The 26,437-nt window shown below is 39.4% G+C and overlaps 1 protein-coding gene across 1 annotated transcript in view; it reads right to left on the bottom strand.

The window, feature by feature from the left end:
• TUB (tubby bipartite transcription factor) overlaps positions 1-26,437 on the bottom strand; it is a 151,761-nt gene that overhangs the window by 27,059 nt on the left and 98,265 nt on the right. The window contains exons 2-3 of the mRNA XM_009890958.1: positions 13,469-13,520; positions 11,880-12,042 (exon numbers count right to left, since the gene is read on the bottom strand). Of these exons, the coding sequence (XP_009889260.1) occupies positions 11,880-12,042; positions 13,469-13,520 (215 nt within the window). The remainder of the gene's footprint in view (positions 1-11,879; positions 12,043-13,468; positions 13,521-26,437) is intronic.

Below are 26,437 nucleotides of genomic sequence, written 5' to 3' on the forward strand. Positions count from 1 at the left end.
GACAATTCATGCAGAGAGGAGAGCAAAATAAACCAGAAATTGCAAAGCTACGGCAAAAACCTGAAAGTGTTTGGTTAGCTAGGATGTATTTCCTAACTTTTTTCCTCCTTCCAATAATAAGTCAGCTTCTAACTTCCAGGCCAAAAGTGACATCAGAATATGAATGTGTTGCTGAGCTATTGTAGGAAGCACTTTTCCTCACAGTAAAACTCTGCCAGACTGATCATCAACAGTGGCAGCATGAAGGCAGAAAAGTTTTATTTAGACTTTGTAGTGCATATGCTTAAAGCTACATCCTAACCCTGTAAACAAGAAATCATCAGAAGGTTATTTTCAAAACACATCTTGCACAATTGTATATATCACAGTATGAGTAGAACAGCCATGTGTTGTGTGGTGAAACTATATGCAAGCTGAAATTAAAAAACTCCTCCTACTTTGTAATATAAACATATTTATTTATTCCTTAGAAGTCTCCACATAATATGCATGGCATAAACTGTGAATGTCAGCATAATTCACGCAATGCTAGTTGTTTCCAAAGTAAAAAGAAGCTTTATCATTTTCTAAAAGCATTACACACTTTGAGGTCAATATTTTAATCTGGGAAAGCAACACACTCAATAACTCTTTCTTCTGGCCCGGCTAAGCCTTGAAGTGAAACAATACTGAGTTCACCAAGGCAAAAAAGCAATTACCTTTGTGAAATACATAAAAGAATCACCAAACATCACACCCCAACCTGTAGGTGGGCACTAAGAGATTTTGGTGCCAGCTGCTGGTCACCGTTAATTGCCGAGCCCCACTGGATTCACGTCATGACTGTGGTTTATCTTGGAGAAATATCACCCTGGCACTTGGGGCCTCCCACCATCCCTTTCTTCTTCCCAAAACTAAAGTGCTTTCTTTAAAAGGATGAAAAAAGTCCACTAAGAAACCTTACTGGAAAGAACTGGTTGCCCATAAAATTACTTTAAAAATATCTCGACAAGCTTCATGAAGCTCCAGAAGACCAAATGATGCTCAATGACATATGGACTGCCAGTAATCTTTGTTTGAAGGGAGAAGTTCTCCCAAGGCTTCCGGGCTGTGAGGCAACTCTCCTGTTCACTAAATCCTTCACGCGCAGGGATGGCAACAGAAACACCAAGGAGATTCTCAGAGCAGTAAGATGAAACGTATTTAGCCCTGTCTGCATAGACTGTAGCTTACAAACCCACAGCTACCCTCCACAGCACAGCAATCTATTAGGAATGGCATTACATTCACAACACAGTGAGCATCTGAGGCACTCGAAAAACACATGCTCCTTTGCTCGCTATACAGAGGAAGAGTTCAAGTTTTATAGAGAATATACATTAAATTAGTTGAGGAGTGATTAAAAGCCCAAAGAAACAGCTTGTCATTGCCCAGCTCCTCATTCCTGCCTTTATCGTACACTAATCACAAGACTGCAGTCCCTTTGCTGAGTGTAAATAAGACATAACCAAAGGAGTGAGTGCACAAGATGCCACAGAAAATGGCACATAAAAGGCAGTAAGTACACTGGGTCCCATTTCCATAGGTATGGCAGCCTCAGACTAAGCAGGGAACCAAAGAGTCCCCACTCCACAGTCTTGAAATAGGTGTGATTGGTCAACTCAGCAATCTATCCTATATTTGTAGCTCAGTCTCTCTTGAAAAACTAGGGTGTGTTCTTTTAATTGTTTTAAAGATGATAGTCCACATTATAATTAAATTCAGTGCTTTACAAATGTCCTATATTAAATGACCAGAGAGTTCTCTGAATCGTTTTAAGTATGGCCATATTCATTCACTCAGATGAAGCATCATTTACTTGGTCCAAAGCAACGATTAATCAGCAAAGGATGAAATATTCTGACACTGTTAATTGAAAAGTTAAAGACTTATCTTCACTATCTTGTCAGTCCTCCTTTGATCTAACAAGCAAAAGCTTGAAGCTTTTTGAATTACTTTTGTCTCATAACTTTCAGCAAGAGACATCTCATTATAAGTACAGCGATGGAGCTCCAAATGACAAATTTCCATTGCTTTACTCTATAAGGCAGAGAATAAGATTTCGGTCCAGTAGCCATTTTGAGCATACACTATCACTGCTGCCAATGGTAAACAGGACTTTCAGGCATAAGTGATGGAGACTGCAAAATAAGATTTAAACCATAAATGTGGTTTAAACCATACTGCAGCTGGGTCCACGAAAAGAATTGGCACAGAATTTCCTGCTTCTAAAGGACGTTTTTCTGAGCTTTACCATTACATTTAAAGCACTGCCTCTAAAATAAATCCAAATCTACCCCTGAAATACCATCTCCACCACAAAACCATCTTATTCTCAGCTATTAACTATTTGGCAAATAGTGGACCTCGGCTGAGGCTCATCCACTCACTAATGTTTTCTCTTGTGACTGCAGGTATCAAAGAAATTATGCAGTTTTGCTACTGACTGTACAAATTCAGTTCAGGACAGCACTGAGTTCCAGGGGACCCGGCGACATATGTGCATTTAAGCAAAGGGTAAGCACTGGTCTCCCCTGCCCGTAGGCGCCAACCTCCCCAGACACCTCATGTGTAAAAGTGCTGCCCACTGCAGTGCGGTAGGGAGAGAAGTGAACGCAGCACAGCGGTTCCCATCAACGGCGCCAGTCAATACCTGGATCCTGAAGAGGAGTGGGCAATGGGCTGTCTTCTGAAGCCTGCCGATGTACGGGGGGAGGTCTGTGGACCCACCTTGCTCAGTGGGTCCAACAGATTTAGATGTAGAGCAACGTGAAAAATTCTGTTTTCTGTTTCCAGTGCTTTGTCCTGCCCTGGAGAGCTGTAAGAATGACCATTTCTAATACCTGCTGTACTCACTCTGCAGTCCGTCATCAGCACATGCAGCCTTGAACTTAGCAAACTAGCACTCCTAGCCTGTCTTCGTGGAGATGAAGCAATTCGTAGAGGCAGTGTTTATCCCCAACCATTCCGTCAGGGGATCAAGTGTCTTCCCCTCTACCCTTTACTACATCTTTGGATCACCAAGTAACAGTCTGACACAAATTTCCCTTCTCATCAGGATGGGAACCTTGAGGCAAACTCTAATCTGCGCTCCCCACAGCTCTAGATAGCCCCATAAAACAACTTGCAGTTCCCCACAAGAAAGCCTGAATGAGGAAAACGAGATAAACTGGCCTCCCTAGATAATATTCACTGATATGACAATATGATTATGTCCTTAGTTGGATGTGAAAAAGTTAAAAAGAATGATAGGCAGTACCACAGGATAAATAAATTAAGAACCTTAAATGCAGCTATACAGGGATGGAGTTTCAAAGACTGTCACTCAAATATGCATTCATTTCAGTACAAAAAGAAATTTAGGCAACTTTAAAAATCCCTATTGATAGTTATCTTAAACAATAGGAGACTACATTTTAAAATCTAGCCCAATACTCCATATGCCCCACCCCAAATTATTAAAATCTTCACTTAAAAAAAAAACCCAGATTTTCCTTTTCTATTATAATTATTTGTTTGTACTAGAATTTGCATTTAGACAAGACAAAACCAGAGGAGAATGTGTTGTGGTGAGACAGAATTCCAAACAGCAAATAACACTGGACTCAGATCTAGGGATTCATTCTCATTAGGACTTAGAAATTGCAAGAATGGTTTTGAGATAAATGGCAAGCTTTCAAATAAAACGATGACATGATTTTAATTTTAGTGTTATACATCCATGTTCATTAAATCAAGTACTGACTACTAACCTCAATACACTATTAGAAAAAACTACTTTTGGGGAGACAGAAAAGAGCAGAGTTTGTGATATTAATTCAATATCTGAGATGAAAAGAATAGAGGAACAACAAACAAATAGTCTATTAACACAATACAAAGTGGGTGTAGAAGGACTTGCATCAAAGCAGAGAAGGAAAGTGTCCTGGCTTTGCTGTGCATCGCCAATGGCCTCACTGCTAAAAAGTGGGAAAAAGAAGCCTCTCCCATAAACCAGTTTTGCGTTGGACAACACTGTATGTTACAGGGATAAAGCTACAATGCACAATCAAACAAAAGGATGCAATCTCTAAGTGAATAATCTGTGACGCAGACAACACAGAATTGAAAACAAACATTGAAAGACAGTTACCCGTACATAGTTATATGAGTGAATGACAGTGAAAAGCATGTTTTTCCATCTAGCCTTCACGATGAGAAGTTCACACAGGAAATTAGTTTCAAAGTAGCATGCAATGAAAATACAGGGTGGTTTTTTTTTTCCATTTGCATGACCATTTTTCTTGATACGAGTGCTTGCACACTCATGATCTTAGACGAAGAAACAACAACAAAAAAATCTCTGAATCACAACTTACTAATCTCTACCACATAAAAATACCATGCGCTAAAAAAATTAGTCTTGATCAGTACATTATGCAAAGAAAGAAGTGAGTGAAAAATCACAAAAAGAAAAAAAAAATTAAACGTATACGTTAACAAATTGTGCAGTCTGGAAAACACCGTAAGGAGAGAGGCTGAACCAGACAATGAGGTATGTGAGCAAATCATTGGCTCAACTGTGTAAAGGCAAATATTCATTCCATTTACCAATGTCCTCTCAACAGTAGAAGTGAAATCCAGAACAAATACCATGCACAGAAAGATAAACTGCAGTTCAGTCAGGGTGTACCTTCACAAATCAGCGCAAATTGGTTGTCCTTTTCTTACTGTTGCCTGAGATGCTCTTGTGTTTCACTTCAAGAATGGCTTGCTATTTTACTTCGTAAATTTGTAGCCTTAGTGAATCTTGCTGCTTATTTGGGCTGTCGTTCATTATTACTTTATTTAATCAACTTGGATTCTGAACTGGTCTAGCATTTCTACAATCATCTAAAAGATACTGGATTCTATCAGAAATATTCCGGAGATGGGCAAACCCACTATATTTTACAATGCAATGAAATACTTTTATTAGCTTTATATAGACAATAAAATTCAATACAAGGGCCTGAATTAGGGCAAGGACTCTGGTATAATAGGTACTATTTAATCATATGCAAAGATTTGATTTCTGCTTCAAAATGCTTATAATCAAAGGCATTACCCTTGCACCTAGTAATTTACAGTCAGATTCCAGATTCCCATAAATTGCCCATGGCTCCTTGCACCACTAATGTGTTGACCAGGCTAATTTTACAAAGGTGGAAATACTCAGGAATGAAACTCAACATGAATGGGCTGAGAAAAAAGAAACAAGCGTACAGGAGAATGTGGTGCTGCTTAAGGACATTATTAAAAGCTCATTGCTATAAGGAGATTTCCTCAGAAAGTACAAAGGAAGGAATTAAACAAAAGATTCTTCTTAACCCCCACATATCTGCTGTCCGACCCTGGGGAGGGGGAAAGAAAAGGGAGCATGTGAAACGGAGAGTTAGTAGCAATGAATTAGACTCTTTGGGAAAGCAGACAACTAATAGGGAAAGCTAAAATTATCCACGAAAAGCCTATGCCACGAAGATTAAGGACAGTAAGAAATTACATAATTATTTTGTGTATCAGGGCCCTGAGGGTACGAGTAGGCTTTAATTGCCCTGATGAGCCTCCCTGGGGGCTTCCACCCGCCTCCTGCCCACGGCTCTAGTTCAGCTCAGCCTGGGCTGTGCCGTAGACGTGCTGCTTCCCGGCTGTGTCTCCTGGGAGGACCCCAGCGCTACGCTGTAGGTGGCTCATCTGCTCGACGGACCCCTCGTGCGTACGCTGCAGCCCCTGTCTCCTGGCCCCGTCTCCTCTCCGCCCTGACTGGCACCCCCAGAGGGCCCTGGCCCCGGTTCATCCCTTCCCACGTCTGGGACCGCTGAGGATCCCGTTAGCCACAGATGGCTCTGCCCGGCGTGTTCGAAGCCTGTGGGATGGTGCTCCATCTGTGAGGGCATTGCTCGTGCTGGGGTCACCCTCACCTCCTGGCCCCCGCTGCTCCCAGACACAAAGATTGTCAAGGACAGAAAATAACAGCGAGTTGTGAAGTAGTAACCGAAAGTAAATACACTTTAAGTGGAACTTTAAAGCAAAGAGAAGGGAGTTTTCCAAGCAATTTTAAGCAATTGCCTCTAAACTTCCTTCTCAAATCTTTCAGTACCAAGAACCACAAAAAGACCTCTAAACCACTTGCTACTTACCCGCTGCTCTCCGATTGCTGCTGCTGCTGGGTTAGTCTGTTTGGTTTGGAAATGTACTAGCGCAGTAAGGACTGCTGATAAATCAAAAGGATGAAGGTGAAGAGACTGCGGCTGAAAGGGAGATTTCAGAATATACACTTATTGGAAGTTAAGTATTTTGCCCACATGATACTTGGAGCGCTGCCTGATCTCTCAGTATTAATAGTCTTGTGCACAGAACATTCTTCGCTATCTTCAAAAAATAAACTAATACCTCCTCATTTCAAGGTCAGGGGAAAACAGGGATGGTGAGACACTGTTTTGATGAACACGCAAATGTATATATCTTTTTAAATGAATGGTTAACTGATGTGATCTTATAAAGTCGACAGCTTGACAGTCATCAGAAAACTCTCTCTCATCATTCATGGTAAAAGAGCAGAATGACACGTCAAATTTAACAATCCAGAGCTATGACTTGTCATCAGAAGTCTGTTAAACACACCACACAACCATTACATCTAGATGTGCTGCCAAATGTCAAAAAAGAAAGTAAGAAAGTAATTTTGCCTTTTTACACATGGTTAATCTAAATCTCTAAATTGGAAGTTGCCACGAAAATTACTCTGAGAGTATTTAATTGAAAACATTTTTAATTTCAAGTCTTAAAAAAAAAAAAAAGCCACAGCTGCAACAAAAGTATGGTAATATTAATGAAAGTATATCTGGCACTCATTCAAATCTCTGCCTCTCTGCCTTCCTCAGCGCTGTGAAAAGAAAAATCACTCCCCAATGGAAATTCACCACTTTCACAGAAGTAAAATTACTCTTCTCTGTAAAAATGGGCTTTCATCATTTGCATTAAATGTAATTAAATAATGTAATTAAATTGTCGCAGTAACTAGTGTATCTCTGCATGCTACTTGGCTCCAGGAACGCTCAGTATGTATTTGCAATCCAGATTGAAAAGAACTGTTCTCAGAGCAGAATTTTGCTATGTCATGAGGTTAAAATGTTTGTTCAGGTTTTCAAACTTCACAAAATAAGTGATGTAGAGATACATGAGAACAAACCAGCAGATGTGACTGTGAGGCATTACAGAACAGCAAGCAAAATTTAATAAAAACTTTAAACAAACAGGTAGCAATATGTCCTTATGAAGGACACCAAATCGAAAAGAAACAAGAACACAAGAAAGCAAAGACAAAGCAATTTGTAAGTGATCTCTCCGACACAGAAAGATTGAATTTATTGCAGTGAATAAATGACTCTGTTGTCTTTATATATAATGTAAATGTAATAGCAATGCAAAATGTTGTTATAGCGTCTTATTTTGCTGTTTATAACGATGAAATAGCAATGAAGTTGTATTTGGTACTGCCAGAGAGAGAGGCATTATTTGTAACAGTAACAACTGGAGCCAAACATCATGCAAGTTAATGGAAGGATACCATTTGCTTGAAATGGCAGGCAGATAATTTAGGGCCTAACCTACAAGTGTGGTCCCAAAACTATATTATACCTTAATTTCGGTGGGGGGGGTGGGGGTGTGTGTGGAAAAACAAAGGATACTGCATTCATCGTTTTACATGAACACTTTTTGTTACCTCCACATACTCAGCTTTGCCCCAGACTTATCTAGAAACGCTGCCACGAAATTGTTTCTCCTACTACTGTGCCTATGTTCCTAGATGCACAGATTATAAAACAAGAGGTTCTGTTCCCATTAAATATCTCTCTAGAATGCTTTCCAAGTAACAAAAGCCATCTCCTGCATGTTTGGTCCTACCTGACCTACAGATGCTGACAGTTACCACTGGCTAATGCTCCAGCTCAAACCAACCACGTGTGGTCCAGTGCCTTCATTTTATCTCCGGTTCACCTGTTCAACCTAATTCATGTCAGTTCCCACAGATAACTCAAATATTTTTGTTGGTATTAGTTAATTAGGCATTACGCCAACGACCAAAAGGGTTTAAAAAGATACACCACGTGCAAGTCATTTACAAGCTACAGGACCTGAAAACTGTTACCTGTAGGTGAGACATGGGCGGGAACTGAGAAAAAATGATGTGCCTGGAGACTTGCGCGTGGTGAATTCTGCAGAGCCACCTCCTCAGTGGAAGGGCACCCATGTCCTTAAGAGTCTCACGGCACCCAGAAGAATTGCTGGTAACACTTGGCAGGGAACAGAGATATCATTTCATCCTACCAACATGTCACCTCGCTGCTTTGAAGGTATCTCGGAAAAAGTACAATGATCCCGGCAGTACTCCTCCTTACCGTGCAGAGACAGGCTTTCAGCAGAGACATTTTGTTATTTACTAAACTTTAACAAAAAAGAAACTCAAAAGAGCCCTGTAGCTACTAGTTTCATACTGAGTTAAATCAGTCCCAGCATCTTCAATCCTGAGCAAGACAAGTGTAGGAAAGGCACCCCTTTGCGAGCTGCCCCAGCTGAGCTCAGTCACAGCCCTTAATTAATATCCCCCCATCCTATTGCATCTTAGATTTATTTGCACTTCCCTTCAGCTCCAAGCTAGATGAAGCAAAATACAAGTGCAGCCAGAGGACTAGCAGCAATCACCCTGCAACTCCCTGCAGAGGTTCAAAAGCAGGCAAGGGCTCCTTTATATGGCAAAAACTTATGATCACCTTAACGAGCAAAATATTCTGTTCCGCTATATCTACTTACAAACAGCTCACTAGACTGATGTTCTATTCCAGAACAAAAGTGACTCTGACTTTTTACTCCCTGCTCTGACAATTATTCTGGAATGAAATGAGTTTTTATTCCAGAGTAGAGTTGCCCATCAGGGAACCACTGCAGCACAGATAACTGCATCAGAATAAGCCATGGCAGTGTATGAAAGAAAATTTCCCAGCGCAGAAAGCCTCACATCTCAGAATTGCTGAGATGTTATCTCTGACCTACTTTGCTCAAAGTACCATAGAGATATCTCCACACAGGCATCCAATTATTTGTTGAAATCAACAAGTACTTTTGTGCTACACAGAATTAGTGCATGGAAAAAAAAAAAAAAGAGAGTAAAGGAGGTTGATAGGTGGAAAGAAGTGTTCTTTTTGTAGCATTTGCAGTACAGGAATTGATTTCACAAACATGCTCATCCAAGCAATGTAGTTCATTCAGTAGACAGTCAACTCCCATCAAAGAGTCATTCTTAACTTAAAATCAGCATGCCCATAACAGAAACAAATGAACGGAAAAGAGCAGAATAGTTCTTTAGAATCAGCCCAGCTGTCTCGTGCATCCAATACTCCCACATACAAATGTTTTCATTGAAGGGGAAAAAAATGCCAACCCCAAAGCTGAATACCATAGTTAAAAATGGCCATCAAAACCGAACCATGTACCATGCAAACAGGGTAACCTAAGACACTCAGCACATTCCCAGAGAAGACCCCACCAAAAAAGGACACTTCTGTAGTTCTTAAAATATTTTCAAAAGGAACGTTCCTAACAAAGGATTTTACAAGGCAATAAAACACTTTACTAGGTAATTAAATTCTCCTAAGTTAGCTTTTGCTAACTGCAGAGTTTATTACAAGGACAGCTGTCCCCGGGATTAACAAACTCTGGGTTGAATATGAGAAACATTACTTTTTTTTTTTATTATTATTATTTCTCTGAAACCTTGTGAAATATTGGAAGGGTTTGAGAGACAAATTTAGAACAAATTCATTTAAAGAGTATAAATTCATAAGTATTCCAGTAAATGGTGTGGTATACAACATTACAGGAAGGGTCACTTTTACCTTAAGAGCACAGTTAATCTCACTTAACTCAGAGTCCACTCTGGTGCAAATTGTTGCTAAATTTAGCTCAGTTAGTGCAGATATGAAATTTGCTACCATTTATGGGACAATAATGTCTGTTTCTCTGATCTGTGAAAATTAAACCCTTGTTCATCTGACAATACAGAAGGTTTAGTATACGACGGCACCTCTGTACCGTAAGATACTATTTCTTAGAACAGTTCTGTACCATTGATTAAGCTATTGAGTGAAAGAGGAAAGAGAAAAATTCTGTTTTCTCTGATTAAAAATTTTTTAAATAAATTAAAATTCTATGCTAAATCAAATTCTTAGGTCAGAAAGAGATTTAGTTTAATCTTAAAAAATTATTTCCTAGACCCTGAGAAAAAGACAGTAAAGAGAGAAATATTCTAATGCTTTTAATATTTATTAGAAAAACATAATTAAAATAATACGAAGAGAAAAAATAATTCTCCATCTGAAATCACTTATGGTAGCCTATCTGTTTGCAGAAGCAAGATAAAAAAAGGTCCATTATTAATGAAGGCGTAACATTTAATCAATGCAGTTTGCAATTTCTAACAATAAATTCTGTAGATGTAACCACACGAAAAAATTGCACCAATTGCAAACTGGGGGTAGAGGCTCCGAAATCTGCAATTCTCACAGCGTGATTCATTAGTCCAGTAAATACCTGCCATCACCTTGTTGAAAGACGTGACCTCCAACTGAAAATGAAATGACAGGGTAGGTGAAAAGTATAGCACGTGCAGTATGCTTGGTAGAGATCTGAACTGAATGATGGATTGATTTTTTTTTCGTTTGTTTAAGACTAGGATACTTGTTGGCTTCATTTTTTTTTTTCCAGAGGTAAATTCACAAAGGCATCTTAGGTTTTGGGTTTTAGATACCAAACCTTAAGTACTCTGACACCCAGTAGCATACCCAACCTGAAAACAGCCAACTGCATTTCAGCTCGTGTCCTCTACTCTCTTTCTTTCCTTGTACTAATTCTGTGTAGCACATACTCGTCGACAGCCAGGGAAGGAAGCCTTTTGCTATTGAGGCTTATGAATCCCTTATGAATCATATTTGACTTAACAATCTGCAAAACAAGAAAATTTGAAAATTGCTGTTCTCTATAGCTGTTGGACATGTTAGCAACCTGGAACGAGATCTACAAGAGACACAATATTGAACAAGGGTTACCCAAGCTTCCCTCTAGGAAATCCTGAGGAAAAGTATGCACCTACCCTCATTAGGGGGGCAACAAGCATGGGCTATATGAGCAGAGAACTAAATAACGACTGGTTTCCTTAGACTTCAAAGAATTTAATAATCAGAAAGAAATCCTAACAATACAGAAATGGCATTATATTTTTTTCCCTCTGGCTGTGATACCTGAAGTGTCTTTGTCCCTTATGGATTCTGTAATCTTTATATTAAAGTGCAGACCGCATCGTACAAGCTTGAAATGTTCTTCCCTACCTACTCACCTATTTTAGTAACCTTGCAGAAACGTGGTATCTTCGAAATTATTATATTCGAGCTTAGCAGAAATTAGTTAACACGTTTCAAATTTATCACTAACGCTGTCAGGCTTAAGCAAAATTATGTACAGAGGAATATACAGAGTGGAACTTCATAAGCTTTACTTCAGTAGGAACCAAGGCTGAAGACATGTAAATATTCATGGCAGAAGGGAGAAGCCGCTCTCTCTTCCCCACAGCACTGAAATGGCGACTAGTTACCTTGCTCCCTCCTGTTAGGCTAGCATTGCAACTTCTGATTTTTTTTTGTCCTCAAAGGCAAGTGAAGTATATAAATTATTTGCTAAAAAAAAACACCAAAACAACCACCTTTGTTCTCATTAGCATATGTTTAACATGGAGACCATCATACTATGACTTGCAGTAAATAAACATGCAATAGATCATACTCATATACCATGATATATGGTGCTGCTGTTGCTGTTAAGATACGATTCAACCAATGGTGCTTGTTCTTCCGAATGTTTCATTCTCCGTGTTCTTGTGCGACTGTCCACATTGGACTGAACCATTAATGGCTCCTGGCGCTTTTTTTTCTGCTTCTGTTCTAGCAGCGCTCGCTGCAAAAAATACAAAGAAAAGCATCTGTTACTGGACTCCAAACAGTAGCAATCTATGATAAAAAACACTGGGTATCTTTACACCTTCTCCAGTTTTCCTGTGGCAGCAGTTGGCAAGTGGGATATTGGGATATCAGGTTATAGGAAATCTTTCCAAAAAAACCCACTACTGAAACACCTTCTGCTGAAAACAGCAAATAATTAAAATGGATCTTTCTGAGCAGTCTACCAGCTGTCAGAGCTTGCTTGGAAATCACCCTTGGGAAAACAACAGTGTGAGAGTAGTGGCTGCGAAGCAATGGGAGGGTAAGCAAGGGCATGAGGCAGAGATGCCAATTTAAATTCCTGTAAATTAAGAGCAGGTAATCTGCAAACTGGAATCAAGTGATAATGCTGGACATGAGCCTAATTTAACAGCTATACAAGATGAACTTTAATTAAACACTTGAATTTCTCAGCTAGACCTGCTGAAACCCAAAACCTTCAGCATCTGATGGCACCATAGGCACCTCTCTCTGAGCCCTCTTCCACAGAGAACTGAACTGTTAATTTTACTTATCTATTACCTTACCATTTCCCTGCTCCTGTACAGTGATTTTTATTTTTATTTTTTTTTGCTTTTAGAAGTGAGATGCACTAAAACTGCAGAACAGGAATGAAGAGTGGACTTTTTCAGCTCTGTAAGTTGCGTGTAACGCCTCAACATGATTTCAAAATGACCAGAATCTAATACAGGATTATGGCATAGACAGAAAGTATTTGAATTTGAAAATGAATGCTGGTAGACATGCAAGCTGATAAAACAGTGGGAGAAGAAATACACAGAACAACATAAAATGAAACTCACAAGGTTTAACTATAAACATGACAAAGTTTCATAAAAAGGGGGCCACAGAAAAAATCAAAGGAAGAGTGGAAACCTCAAACCCCATTAAAACTTGATGGCAAAATTCACTGAGATTTCATGGAAGAGATTCTGAATCACTTTCTTGTAAAAGTCATGTAGGAATACAGTAGCAAAATAGGCAACATAGCACATAGTGCCACTACTTTACAGTCACCAGGGCTAAACCCATGGAATGAAAAGGAAAAGATGTAAAAACTTTGTGGTAAACCTCTGTTGGCTGGCCAGTCTGCCAGAACCTCTTGCCCTTTCTAGTCCATCAGAGGGGTAAGAAATACAATGTAAGTCAGCTTAAAACAAGTCGAAGGCAATGGAAAAGAGAATCACTCAAACCACAGTCATAAGAAAAATTTCAATAGAAGCCAGACTTTTAAATAAGCTGTAACCTCCACAAACCTCTCTTTTGCATTCCCTAATCAGAGGATGTAATTTTCTATCAATTACCAGATGTAAGTGTCGGTGATTTCGTTACTCCAAGATCTAGACTTCAGAGAGCAAGAAGGTCTCCCTCCAAAATCTTACCTGCCTGTCAAGCTTCTGCTGACGCAGGCTGCTCCCCTCATCATCCAGAACACTGCAAAGACAAAGAGGACATAACTGGAACAGATTTATCACTCCAAACAAAACCTAACCACAATCACTGGAGCAAACTCTTGCAGGAGTTACTCATATAAAACTCTCACCGTGTTCCATGGAAGTTTGCCTGCCCTAACCTGCAAAAGTTGGTTCAAGAGACTTTAAATGCAGTACATGAAAAACTGAGTAACTCTGGTTCACGTAATTGTCAATAAAAATAAATATTCAGCCAGTACACAAAGAAATGCAAAATCCACGGTCTGCAGCTTGTTCTTTCTCTACTGTCTTCTAATGCAAAATGTCAATGTATACAGCAATGGGGTTTGATTGAAAACTTGCATATAAAGCATTTTGAAAGTGAGGAGTGCAAGAGAGCTGCTTAGCAACTCAGCAGTATTGAAAATTACCTTATAAAAATTAACTGCTCGATCTTTTGTATGCTGAAAACCAGAATTTACTCCTGAATATCTGAAAAGTCACACTGCCATGCACTTCAGCTTTTAGAGACTGGCAAGACAAACAGTATTGTGCACTGCCATATTTCTTTCTGCTAATGGTTGCTAGTCAGGAGATTAGCTCCTGCACGTGCAAACATTTTCATTAATTAGATGTTAAAAATGAATGGCATTGAAATCAGAAAATTATTTTTGTCAAGTATTTTATCAAAATACTGACTACACTTTATTTTTCTGGAGAACAAAGGTCTCTATTTTAAGAACATTATGGTTAAACATGGAACATAGATAATTAAATCTGCTAAACTGTAATATATCATCTACAAGGAAAATAGTGCTGTAGAACAAAAAAAAGCCTCTTGCAAGTAGAATTCATTTTCTCTTAGAACATATTTTTATAAAAGATTAGCCCCTCTTTTATAATCATTCTTAACAGTCAAAAAGAAAAAATCCAGGACAAACGAACCTGGATTCTGACCTACATACAACCAAACCGTATTGCAGTGGAAATGTCACAAAAAAAATGTGACTTCTCATGTACTAATATATACTCTTTAGGAGACAGTAACATTATAGTAGAGTCAGACAGGACAGCCAACAAAGGCATGCAGATTGCCACCTTTCCAACGCCAGCGTTACCAAAGAGCTAATTAGGCATTATTAGTAGCATCAGCCTTTTACAGTTTATATTCAGGTTATATGTTACAAAAGGTTGATGTTCCACAGAATGACTCTATGCTGTACAAGTACCTCAGGTATGAAATTACACAGTCTCTTGTAGAGGTAATGCATTACTCATAGTCCACAAAAAAAAAAAAAAAAGAAAAAAAAAAAAGAAAAAAGCCTCACACTCACCAAGAATGTTCTGCCTTACACCAAGCATTCTTCATTTGATAAATTACAGAAACAAGTTATAAAAAGAAGACATGTATTCCTCCATGGTATACAATATCAGGGTTTTTTCACGAGTGCTTCACTACAACTGCAATAAATATTAGCTGCACTGCTAGAAAGTCAAACTACCCAAATGGATATTTTTGGCCAAACAATTGAGCAAAAGATGCCTAAGTACACAGTTTCAGGCTTAACAGCCTGAACAAATCCTCCTCATTTAAGGCAATGCTTGAAAAAAGCCAAAACCGTGTAATGATGCTAACACAGACCATAGAAACTGCAGAAGCAGCAATGTATATATTGCCATAATAGCCAGAGAGGTCAAGAGGCAATATTGCTCCACTCCACCAGTCATTTGCAGACCTAAGGAGAAAACTCTGATCTCTCATCTTCTGCTTTATAAATCAGACTACGCTCACTCCCTCAGATAGGTTACATGAGCTATATATATACACTTCTCAGACATTCCCATAAACCACCACTTCAGTAATTATCTTTATGTGAATATAATGGTTTTCAATATTACAGTGGATTGGCGATAATTCTAAATTCTGTACGACAGACAAGGTGTCTAAGCGCTCCGGATGATTCTACCTTCCTCTGCTTTCCCATCACACCGTACCCTGGCATAACACACTGCACGGAACAAGGGAGCAGGGAAATGTCCTCGGTCGGGCTCTGTGACCCCCTGGGAAACCACAACAAGCTAAATTCAGGTTCGGGTAAACAGGCACAGCTCCCTCAGGTCTCTTTATACCCAATCTTAGCACGGTAAACAGTTTAAGTAACACCACAGCAAACGCCAGTCAGAGGAAGGGTGTGATTTGCATTGAATCACCGATCTACAAACGCAAAGCAACTACCAGACACACCAAAGGACTGCCAGAAAAATGAACCTCCATCCAAAAACTGTGGATCCTGTAACGCTGAAACACCTCTCCATATTGCCCTTCTACTGCAAGACGTTGTTTTTAAAGCCTCTGAATATATGCAATCAAAGCTGACAGCACAAGCAGCATGCCTTGAAAACCAGCTGACAAGCTCGGCTGCAACTTCCAGGCCCTTCATTCTCTCACTTCATATTTTATAAAGTTCTGGGTTGTTTTCCACAATCCTTTTGTAAATATGCATTAAGTACAAGCCTTGCATTTTTTAAGACGTAACATTCAACAACTAAAATTGTACTCCAGCTTTCTTCACTGATACTCAGGTTCAGTAGAATACAGGTATTTCAACAATTCTCACACCTTCCAGATTACTGGACTTGTAGTAGAATGCATTACTCCTGACAGACAGAAATGCCGCTCTTCTGCATCCTTTACAGTGTAAAAAAGGCCTTAAAAGTGATCTCATTACCACTAACACTGTCTGTTTTAACCGCGACTCAATGCCAGTCTCAGTAAAAAGCTGCAGTTCTGCCCTTTCTTCATGCCTAAATAATTGTTATGCAAGTCCAAATAAAAAGAGGATCCAATTTAGCCTATATAGTCTTCTTCTAGAATAGCAGAGCAGTCTAGTTCCAGTTTGTGTTCTTTGTTAATATTTCCTACAGGAGTAGCGGACCTTGGAGTTGCTGATGACCAGCGGATATTTCACATTCCCTGATTTTCAATGGAGAACTCACCTGAGACTGGGTAACTCCCAAGATTTGCCATTAAAGGACATTGGGTTATTAAAATATAAATGAATAAGAACAATAAGCTTTGTTTCCATAGCAATTCCATCAGGCCCTCACTTTTGCTGCCTTAAAAAACACCTGCAGCAGACCGAGATGTGTGTGTGGTGCCACCACTGACCCTCCTGATCCTTTTTCACACTTGAGTGACACCTCGCAGAAAGATTTAGCAGAAGATCTTGCCATAGCATCTGGCAGTCCACGCGCTCTGGCAGATGCTCGAGGGTCCAAGAGCTGAAATACAGAGAAGCTTCCCTTTTATTTCTTTGGAAAACAGAAGTTTAAGAGAAGCAGCACAGCTTTTGCGCTTCCCAGTCTTTAACAGAAATCCACTGCTCTTTCCTCTGGAAGAGTTGTGCACATGGAGAGGACCTGGCTTATCCTGCCCAGTTTCACAAGTGGCCGCGGTTTTGTTGCTCAGTGATCCAAATACCTGGGATAGTCAGAGACTGAAGGCCCAGTACTGTGGAAAAACTATGGCTGTAACACAGCAGGACCACTACAAGAAATAATCTCATGGAGAGCGAGGCTGTTAGAACAATTCTGCCTATATGTTTGATGTGATGCTATAAAATCCCAGCAGCAGCATGAAACTCAGTCATCTTAATAGAGAAATATAACTTTATAATTCATGCAAATTGAATTATTGAAGAGAATGCATACATATTAGCAATCTGCTGAGCATGCTGAAGTATCCTGAAGATCCAGCAAGGTTCATTTTTACTCCTATTTGATCACGTATCATGTATCCACTTGGCATCTTGGCTATTGCTTTGACCCCACTCAAAACAAAAAGATATTTTACACAATATATAATATTGTAAACAGCACTTCAGGTCTGCAGTAATAGTCTAGTCCAAATTCAGTTAACAAATCAGAGCTTGCATATATTTCATTGCAGATAATTATCTGGGGAAGACCCATCCATCTATGCACAACCCGAGCAACCCACCCATTAGAGCTTAATGGATGTTGGGCTTAAGAAGTTAAGCCTATAGCTATAGATCTTAAAGATTCATATTAGCAGCCTGGACCAAGGCCCACAGAGACTTAAGTATTACATTTAGATAGCATTATTTTGACATCTTATATGTGGCATTTGATTTGAATATCCCTATCTGCTATTTTCTAAAGGGAAATACTTTAAACAAGCAATCACCTTTTTATCAAAAAAATAGTACTTTTCATACCACCTATTTAAGACTCAAAATCTATTTTACGGAGACAGTTTCAACATTAAATTCAATTTACACAAAAATAACCAAATGAAGACAAAACTATAAGCAAGAATTTTAGTATTTTAAACTCTTCATAATCTGTATTCCTTAAAAATCATTTAGAGAGGAACACAAGACCAAACAGGTTTTAAAGATGAAGCTTCATGATTACGTGAAGCTCCACAATTTACTTCTGAGATGAAGGCAGGAGCTTCTGTAAATCAACATCTTGCCACATTTTACTTTAATTCCACATGGACTGATTTCAATTTAAGTAAAATTGGAAAAGCCTTAATTCAAATCACACATTTCACAGCAAATACTTCACCTTTGCCCTTTGAAAATGCAAACTGCTTGCATTTCAGTAAGCCATTGCAAGAAAAAAAGAACTTAGAAGAAAAGTTTTCAATTAGAATGTGCAAGATGCATGTAGTCACCAATTTTATTTATTTTTTTTTAAAGAAAGTAAAGTAGCTCGATTGTCTCAGCCTGACAAATGAGGCAATTGTTTTTGTCCTGACACTGCTTCGTAAAGGAACGTTTTCCATGACAATAACTGTTTGGCCAGGACAAAGGTCCAAAATCACATCTATCACACCTCTGCAGCCCAGCAGTAACTGCCGTGAGAAGCGTTCCTGAACAAACAAGCAAAGATATACACTACCACTAAACTTTCTTACACTGTTTGAAAGTGTCACCCTTACATTTTCTCTTTCTGCTACTTCACGATAATATATTACTAGCAGTAGCACCCAGAAACTCTGTGTAAAATCAGGGACCTTTGCACAGGCAAAATGAACGTACATAGCCAGGGAGAATTCCTGAAACAAACAGTTCACATTATAAATGGATGAGGAATTGAATAAGAAAATATCACTCCCATTTACAACACTAAATCAGAAGCAATGGAAAATTAAAGGAGATATTTTAACCTCGAGTTTCTTCTGCCATTTTGTCAGCTACTATTCAAAAACAATGGATCAAACTAGATGGGGGGTGGGAAGAAAATACACCATACCAGACTGATCTTCAAGATCACTCAGATCTTCCCCATGCACTCTTGCTGTAAAGAAAGCTGGTATGTTGCTGTGTCAAGAGAAGCAGGTTATGGGATTTATTAGAACAAGGCTGACTCAAAAGGACAAGAATGGGTGTAATGTGCCATCTGAACATTACAAAGTCTCTAAAAACATAAAATAAAATTCCTGCAAAGAGATAGCACTTGGCTTATTGGATACCATCTGTCATATTCACCCAATTACACTTCTCTATAATCTCTATACTTCCATAAAATCTCTGTAGTTCCATAAAACCAAAGCGCTCTGGATAATGTTACTGTTAAGCCTTTAGGAAAAAGCTTTCCAGCAGCACTGATGAAAAGCTACTGTAAAATTCCCAATAACAGGGTCAGGGACCTGCAGGCTGAAGTCATGCTCCAGAGGGAATGGCACACAGTGAGGTTCTTCAAACAAGTGAAATTTAATGAATTCCTAACCAGGGAAGCCAGAAATCTATAAAGTGCTGATATCTGCAAGTCCCTACATAAAGTAAGGTCTGCTCCCCCACGTACGCCAAATGCTGAGTTCACCAGAAGCCCCTTGGGAAAACGTTATTGTATCAGACACACACCCTAATCAAAGACTTTTAAATTAAACAAATCACGCTGAAAGACTGCAAGGGCTCCCCTCGTCCTAGGAATCATCAAGGTTTTCTGACCCCAAAACAGTTGCTTAGTCACCTGATTTAGAGTAAAACCTGCAGCTACTATCTTTATGGCAAAATGAGTAACTTCTTTCCTGGGCCACCTAAGCTAGCAAAAAGTCTGGCCATCTTCTTCATTGAGGAGCAGCCCAAGGACATTGCCCTTCTACTGCCAACAGCAGCAACAGCAGAAGGTCCTGGACTTCTCCCATCCCATATTCATATGGCAGAGAGGGCAACAGCCTCCCATTACTGGTACACCTGCCAGTTACCACTGAACGGACCAGAAAAGTACAGACACTGCAACTGCTGCAGAAATGGAGACCACATTTCTTCATGTGAAGCTTCGGAGGAATAAAATTCACTGTGAATCTCACAGTGTAAATAAAGGCATGCCTGTCCAGGAATATGGCGTTTCTTCCCCTGCCCACGCAGCCGTTCTGAAAAACATTAAAAAGACTAAAAGAGGTAAAGCAAAAGGGTAGGGAAGAAGAGGCAGGAATATGAACAAAGATATTTGTACCAGAATTATCAGCACCAGTTCAGCCGCAAAACACAAGATGCAAAGGATGATACACTGTGCCAATGATCCAAATGGCACTAAGAGTAATGCCTGCAGGGCAGACGGCTGAAAGCAGAGACTGAATTTGTAGTCGCACAAATAATTACAGAATCAAATGCTTTATTTTCTTTTCAAATCCTGGCTGGCAAACTAGCTTAAAAATCAGCAAATGAATGAGACCTTCCAGAACTGTTGGTCCAATTTGCTTTGGTAAGGTTTATCTAAATGTTCATTGCACATTAAGATCTATGATACTCATTATGTCTGTCCAACAGCTCTCTTTTGGGGATTTAAAAAGAACAACAAAAAACTATTAACAGGAGCATGTCCATTTGATCAAGGGAAGTGATTATTTGTTAATATTTTTCTCTTCCATCCCTCCTCAGTATATGATAAGTATTTGCACCCAGGCAAGAGGGAACATCTTTATCAATGACCTGGAGGAGACAACTGAGTGCACCTTTATCACATTTGCAGAGATGACATGAAGTTGGGGGGACAAGTCAGTATACTGGGGGCAGGGCTGCCACCCAGAGGGACCCTGACAGGCTGGTGGAATGGGTCAACAAGAGCCTTATGGAATTTAACAAGGACGAATGCAAAGCCCTGCACCCAAAGAAGGGTAACCAAGGAGGTCTGGGAGCTGGGCTAGAGCACTTGTCTCCTGTGAGGAGATTGAGGGAGATGGTCTTGTTCAATTGTATTTTTGCTCTGTCTTAATTAGCACAGTTCATCAAAATAATCTCCAATTGTTACGACTTCAGGGGTGTATGAAACCAACAGAAACCGTAGAAATCAAGTCTTCCAAATGTTTCACTCAGAGTAAGTTTTTAAAACAGAAATCATCAGAGTCAGGTAAAAATATATTGGAAGATGGGTGTATTACAGGATACATACAACCAAGCACTGACCAAAAGCAAACAGCCCAAGAGATTCTCAGCGCTGAAGAGAACAATAGGAGATCTACAGATACTGTAGATACGCTTTGTATTAATGAGATCCAACTTTGAGTTCCACCAGAAAACCGCTATTCACCTTCCAACAACAAAACTGAAGTCACTGGAAAAAGGAAACTACAGTTTAGGATGTCTAGGCTGACAGCTTTCAGTGAGGATGGTAAGAAGCCAGGGAAAGATCTAAAGAGAGGAAAAGCAAAACTATTCCCTAAAGCACACTGCATTTTTTAAATAACCTGAACTACAGAGCTGCCACTATTGCCCTGGAAAGATCAGTTGAACTAATATTTGTACAGGTTCATTCTCTGCAATTACACAGAGGTGAATAAGATAGCACACGACAGTAAATTGCAGGTAATGAAAATAAGACCTAAGGGAAGAGTGGATGGCTGGGCTATTTCTTGCCCTTCCTCAACCCAAACAAACTCTGAATGCAATGTTAAAAAGAATATCTATGTCACAAAAGAGAGAGGTGAATTTAAGAAACATGAATGATGGAGCACAAACACACAATAGCCTTTGGGTATTATGTGAGCTACGCTAAAATTATATTTAAAGTAGATCAGTGAGAAGTGCCTGAATAGGAGCAAATTGGGAAGGAAAAAACAAACCCTGACCTGGAGATACACTACCTGCAATGCAGATGGATCCAGATGACAAATGACATGACTTTCAGGAAGTGTGTTTATTGAAAACGCATCGCTGCCAGCCACAGGAAAGATGCAGCCCTAACAGTCAGCCTGATTTCTCTTTCTGTACCAAAATTCAACCAATCTCAGTCATTAAACCAGTAAATTATACGCACAAACAAAACCAACCCATTAACGTACGAAGCATCCGACCACATCAAACAGTGAATTAAATGAGCGCAAACTAGGGAAAAGTATTGTCTGGATAAGGAGACTGCGCTTACACATACACAGCAAAACAAGAGTTCTCCACCTGGACCTCAGAGGACCGTGACGAGTCTTCCCTTCCACTACTGCTGCACTGGTAAAAGACATCACCTACAACAGACCTCCGTGATTCTGGTATGGAAAAGACTGTGAACCACTGTGATCAAGAGAAAACCTGCGTTAGATCACTGCTGGCTGCTTTCCCTCCCTCTCTTAGAGCTGTTCGATGAAACATGGTTTTGTCCAGTTGGCAACATAGACACCTGTAAAATGAGATTAACAAACAAGTCTTAACTCCCCTTGGAAACACCTTCGTGATGTAAGAATGAAGCATTACAGGTATAGTAACTAACCTAAAAACAATGCTGGCCTAATAACAGTATTATGGTGAAGTGTTTAACAAACAAAACGCTGATCCCAACCACAGGGTCAACGCTGCAGGTGTTCAGTGAGGCTTCTCCCTGCAGTAGGCATGTAAACACAGGCACAAATACGTATATCAGACACGCTGCCGCTCAAAGAGATGATATCTGAGATAATTGACTACTGCAGCAACTTATTAACAGATCCCACCGCCTAACTATGTGCTTAGAACGGGACAGGGAAAAGATACAGTTGTATTTATTGGATTTTTAAAGGAATAGTAAAATTAAGCTAGGAATTTATTGAAAATGTGAAGGTGAAAGAGATACCTAGTCTCCCTTAGCTGCTTTAACAATCAAAGCTGAAGAAAAGTATAGTAAGAATTACAACTCTGATAGATCTGAAGTAAAACAGCCAAGCTCCTTTTTCCTTTTTACAGGTGGTTTTACAGTTTCTATGGAATACAGTTTCTAAGGGAAGACATGTCATTTCATGATAAATACTAACCCTGAAACAAAATATTTTGTCACTTCCCCCACACACACACATACTATCTTTATAATCTGATCTAGTACTCTCTTGCTGGAACTAAAGAAAGCAGATTTTTCATTTTGGGTTGAGTTCATTCTCTGTAATTACCTTCCATACAAATAGCAAATTCTGACAATCCTGGACAACATTTTCAGTGGAAAAATGAGTTAGTCAGATCCTGGTGCCAGAGTACATGATACAGATCTCAAGACTGGTAAGAGGTGGATGGCTGGCAAAAGTAACAAACATGCTTTGGCCTAGATTTTGTACCCAATAATGAAAACTAAGTCATCATTTCTAACAACGCTTTACGCAGATGAGGTATTCCATACAGTCAGATATGCATATTTGGGCCCTGATCCCAAACAATGTAAATTCAATTTCATGCAAATGTTCCCACTAATTGCACGTGACATAAAGATGCATGTATATAAACCCTTTCAGGTCGGCATTTTTAATGATAAACTCCTGGAGACAGAGAATTGTTTTCAGAATGTGCATATACAGCGCCTGCACAACAGAGACTCTTTTTCTGATGGAGTCTTCCAGGTATTAATACAATCTCAGAGAATCATATTAAGAAGGTTGGGATGGTGACTTCTACTCCCCCACCTTTTGTTTTTAAATGAGACAGAGGTGTTCACTCCTTTCTAAAACATGGTAATGTCTATAGTATTCAAAGATAATTTCAAAATAACTTGAACATTTCATCTTTTCTCATTTATCGATTCCCTCTCAAAAGATGATCTTGCCACCACAACAGGGTGCTGCCAATGGCTGGGCTGGTCAGAGAAAAATGACTCCATTACATTGATCAGCTCCAGATTTTGAAATCTGACATCCTGAAATTCACATCTGCTCTAAATCAGAACAAAACCCAAAAGCATTCAAATTTTCTACAGAATAGATAAAACACCTACAGAATTGAGTCCCCGGCAGCCCTGGGATCTCTAATCCTTTGCCTGTCCAACTGCCTGACTGACAAAATAAGCAACACAGAAGGCCCCAGACGCTACAGAGTACCGAGTGAGAAACACAAGAGATGGGTCATGTATCATGGAGGCTGCTGAGGGCGTAGGTGGGCAAGCAACTACAGAAATTCTCAAAGGAATTTTGCCCAATGAAACTTTTCCAGGATCAGGCTTTCTCCATGAATCATTTTAAAGCAATAAATCAGCAAATTCTGATGAAAACTTCCCCTCCCCAGCACATATTAGTACGCAAAATAACCAGTTAATATTATTACCTTATTATATTAATATTCTATTATTACATGTTATTACAGGAAACTGTTGAAACTACAGTACAGCCAAAAAAAATCTGTCACTCATTAGATTTTCTGGGTGTTTAAGATTATTAAGAAAACCTGTTCCACAACTTAGCCATCAGCCCAGAAAGCCAACCTTATGCTGGGCTGCATCCAAAGACGCATGGTCAGCAGGTAAAGGGAGGTGATTCTGTCCCTCTACTTCGCTCTGGTGAGACCCCACCTGGAGTACTGCGTCCAGCTCTGGGGCCCTCAGTGCAGGAAAGACATGAATCTGCTGGAGAGGGTCCAGATGAGGGCCACAAAAATGATCAGAGGGATGGACCACCTCTCCATAGAGTTGGGGTCCTTCAGCCTGGAGAAGAGAAGGCTCTGGGGAGACCTTATAGCAGCCTTTCAATACCTAAAGGGGTCTTGTAAGAAAGATGGGGACAGACTTTTTAGTAGGGCCTGTAGTGATAGGACAGGGATAATGGTTCTAAAGTGAGAGAGGGTAGATTCAGACTAGATAGAAGGAAGAAATGTTTTACAATGAGGATGGTGAAACACTGGACCAGGTTGCCCAGAGAGGTGGTAGATGCCCCAGAAACAGTCAAGGTCAGGTTGGATGGGGCTCTGAGCAACCTGAGTTGAAGATGTCCCTGCTCATTGCAGGGGGGTTGGACTAGATGACCTTTAAAGGTCCCTTCCAACCCAAACTATTCTATGATTCACCTTTCACCTTCCTCCGAATTACTGGCAAGTAATTCCCTTTCAAAGATATTATTAAGTCCAGGCGCTGTGTTGGAAGAAGGTAACGTTGGAAAGGAGGCAACAGGAGTCAGTGACTGTTAGGTTCTCTATGGCTGGAGGAGAAAAGTGTGCATTTTCATAACGCATATCAGCTTTTTTTTTTTCTTTTTTTTACATTAAATGATTTTCTCCACATCTGTGTGTAATTCCCAGCCAAGGAAGCTGAACTGCCACATGCAAATTTCAGCCTGTGTCAGTTTCCAACTTTCTCTAGTAAAAATAATTGTAGAGAGAAAATAAACAGGAGGAGGGGAAAGCATAACAATGCATAATACTATGTAGAATCTCAAGTCACAGGACATACTAAGAAAAGGAACAAATACTACTTTTTTGACACATTTTAGGAAAAAAACCTAACTTGCCCCATTAAACCCACATTTCTGTATTCTGAGCATGCTTTATTTAACCCCAAACGCACTAGCATAAATTTTTGTGTTTCAAATTGAGAAAAAAAATAGTCCTTTTAATAGTAAAATGCATTCACTACATTTACAAGTACTTAAGTGTCATATCAAGTAAAAGTCTCAACATTGTTATGCAACATACCTCTTATTTGCATACTAAGATATGTACATTGCATAAATTTCAATCATCTTCGATTTTCATTAATATTAACTGCACTCACCAATTTGAATTTATATACCTAGTTTAGCATGTCAGCGCTAAGTATTTCAAATAAATTAGTCAAATTTAAAACAGATCAAATATTTGTTATTGGAATATTTTTATTTCCATCTTCATTATGAATCATCAGAGTCCTGACTAGAATTCTTCTTGACTGCTCTGTGACCATTTTTGTTACATCTGACAATCATGAGGCACCTTTTACCTAAGTAAATGGACTGCAGGAAAAGACATTAGGAAGTAAACACAATCCTGGGCTTTTCTTGTGCCACACAACAGGAAGATTTCAGCTATTTAAGTCTCTTACTTCTACCAGCAAAATTCTGTCACAAAACTACAATCCAAAACAATACCTGTCCACTCAGAAAACTCCAAAAGTAAATGGAAATTTACCCTGTGATCTTTTGACTCCATTTCTCATACTTTCTCACACAAAGCTTTGGTTTCCAGGGTTGCGGCAGTCTTTTTTAACATAGAAGAGATTCCAGCAGCCAGAATTATCTGTCCTGATATGAATTGTGAGCAGACACCAATCCACCTGGTGTGCAAAGTTTTAAGTTCAAACCAACTATCAAGCTAATATGTTAAGTCAGGAAGTCTTTAATCAAATCTTCAATCAGAATCTCATGGCAAATGCAGCACACTTGAAACAAATGCTTAGTTCACAAGGGCAGTACCAGAAAGCACATACATACCACAAATTGAAAATCATGGGAAACTACAGAAGGTAAAGCATATAAAATACGGAGAAAGGGTTACACTCCAATGAAGCTATAATTTATTCTAATGATTACTCTGGATTGTTCCCTCAACACTTTATAATATATTGTGTGGAGCTATGAAGAACTATGTGAAATGCCTTGCTGTATTGATATATAAATGGAAAAATACAAAAAAGCATTTAATTACTAAGTGTGATGACTTGATAAAAGTAATACATGAGCTGCTCTTGCCCAGCTTGACCTCTCAACAGATAACCGGA

The sequence above is a fragment of the Charadrius vociferus genome, unplaced genomic scaffold (assembly GCF_000708025.1).
Source record: "Charadrius vociferus isolate BGI_N301 unplaced genomic scaffold, ASM70802v2 scaffold248, whole genome shotgun sequence".
NCBI lineage: Eukaryota > Metazoa > Chordata > Aves > Charadriiformes > Charadriidae > Charadrius > Charadrius vociferus.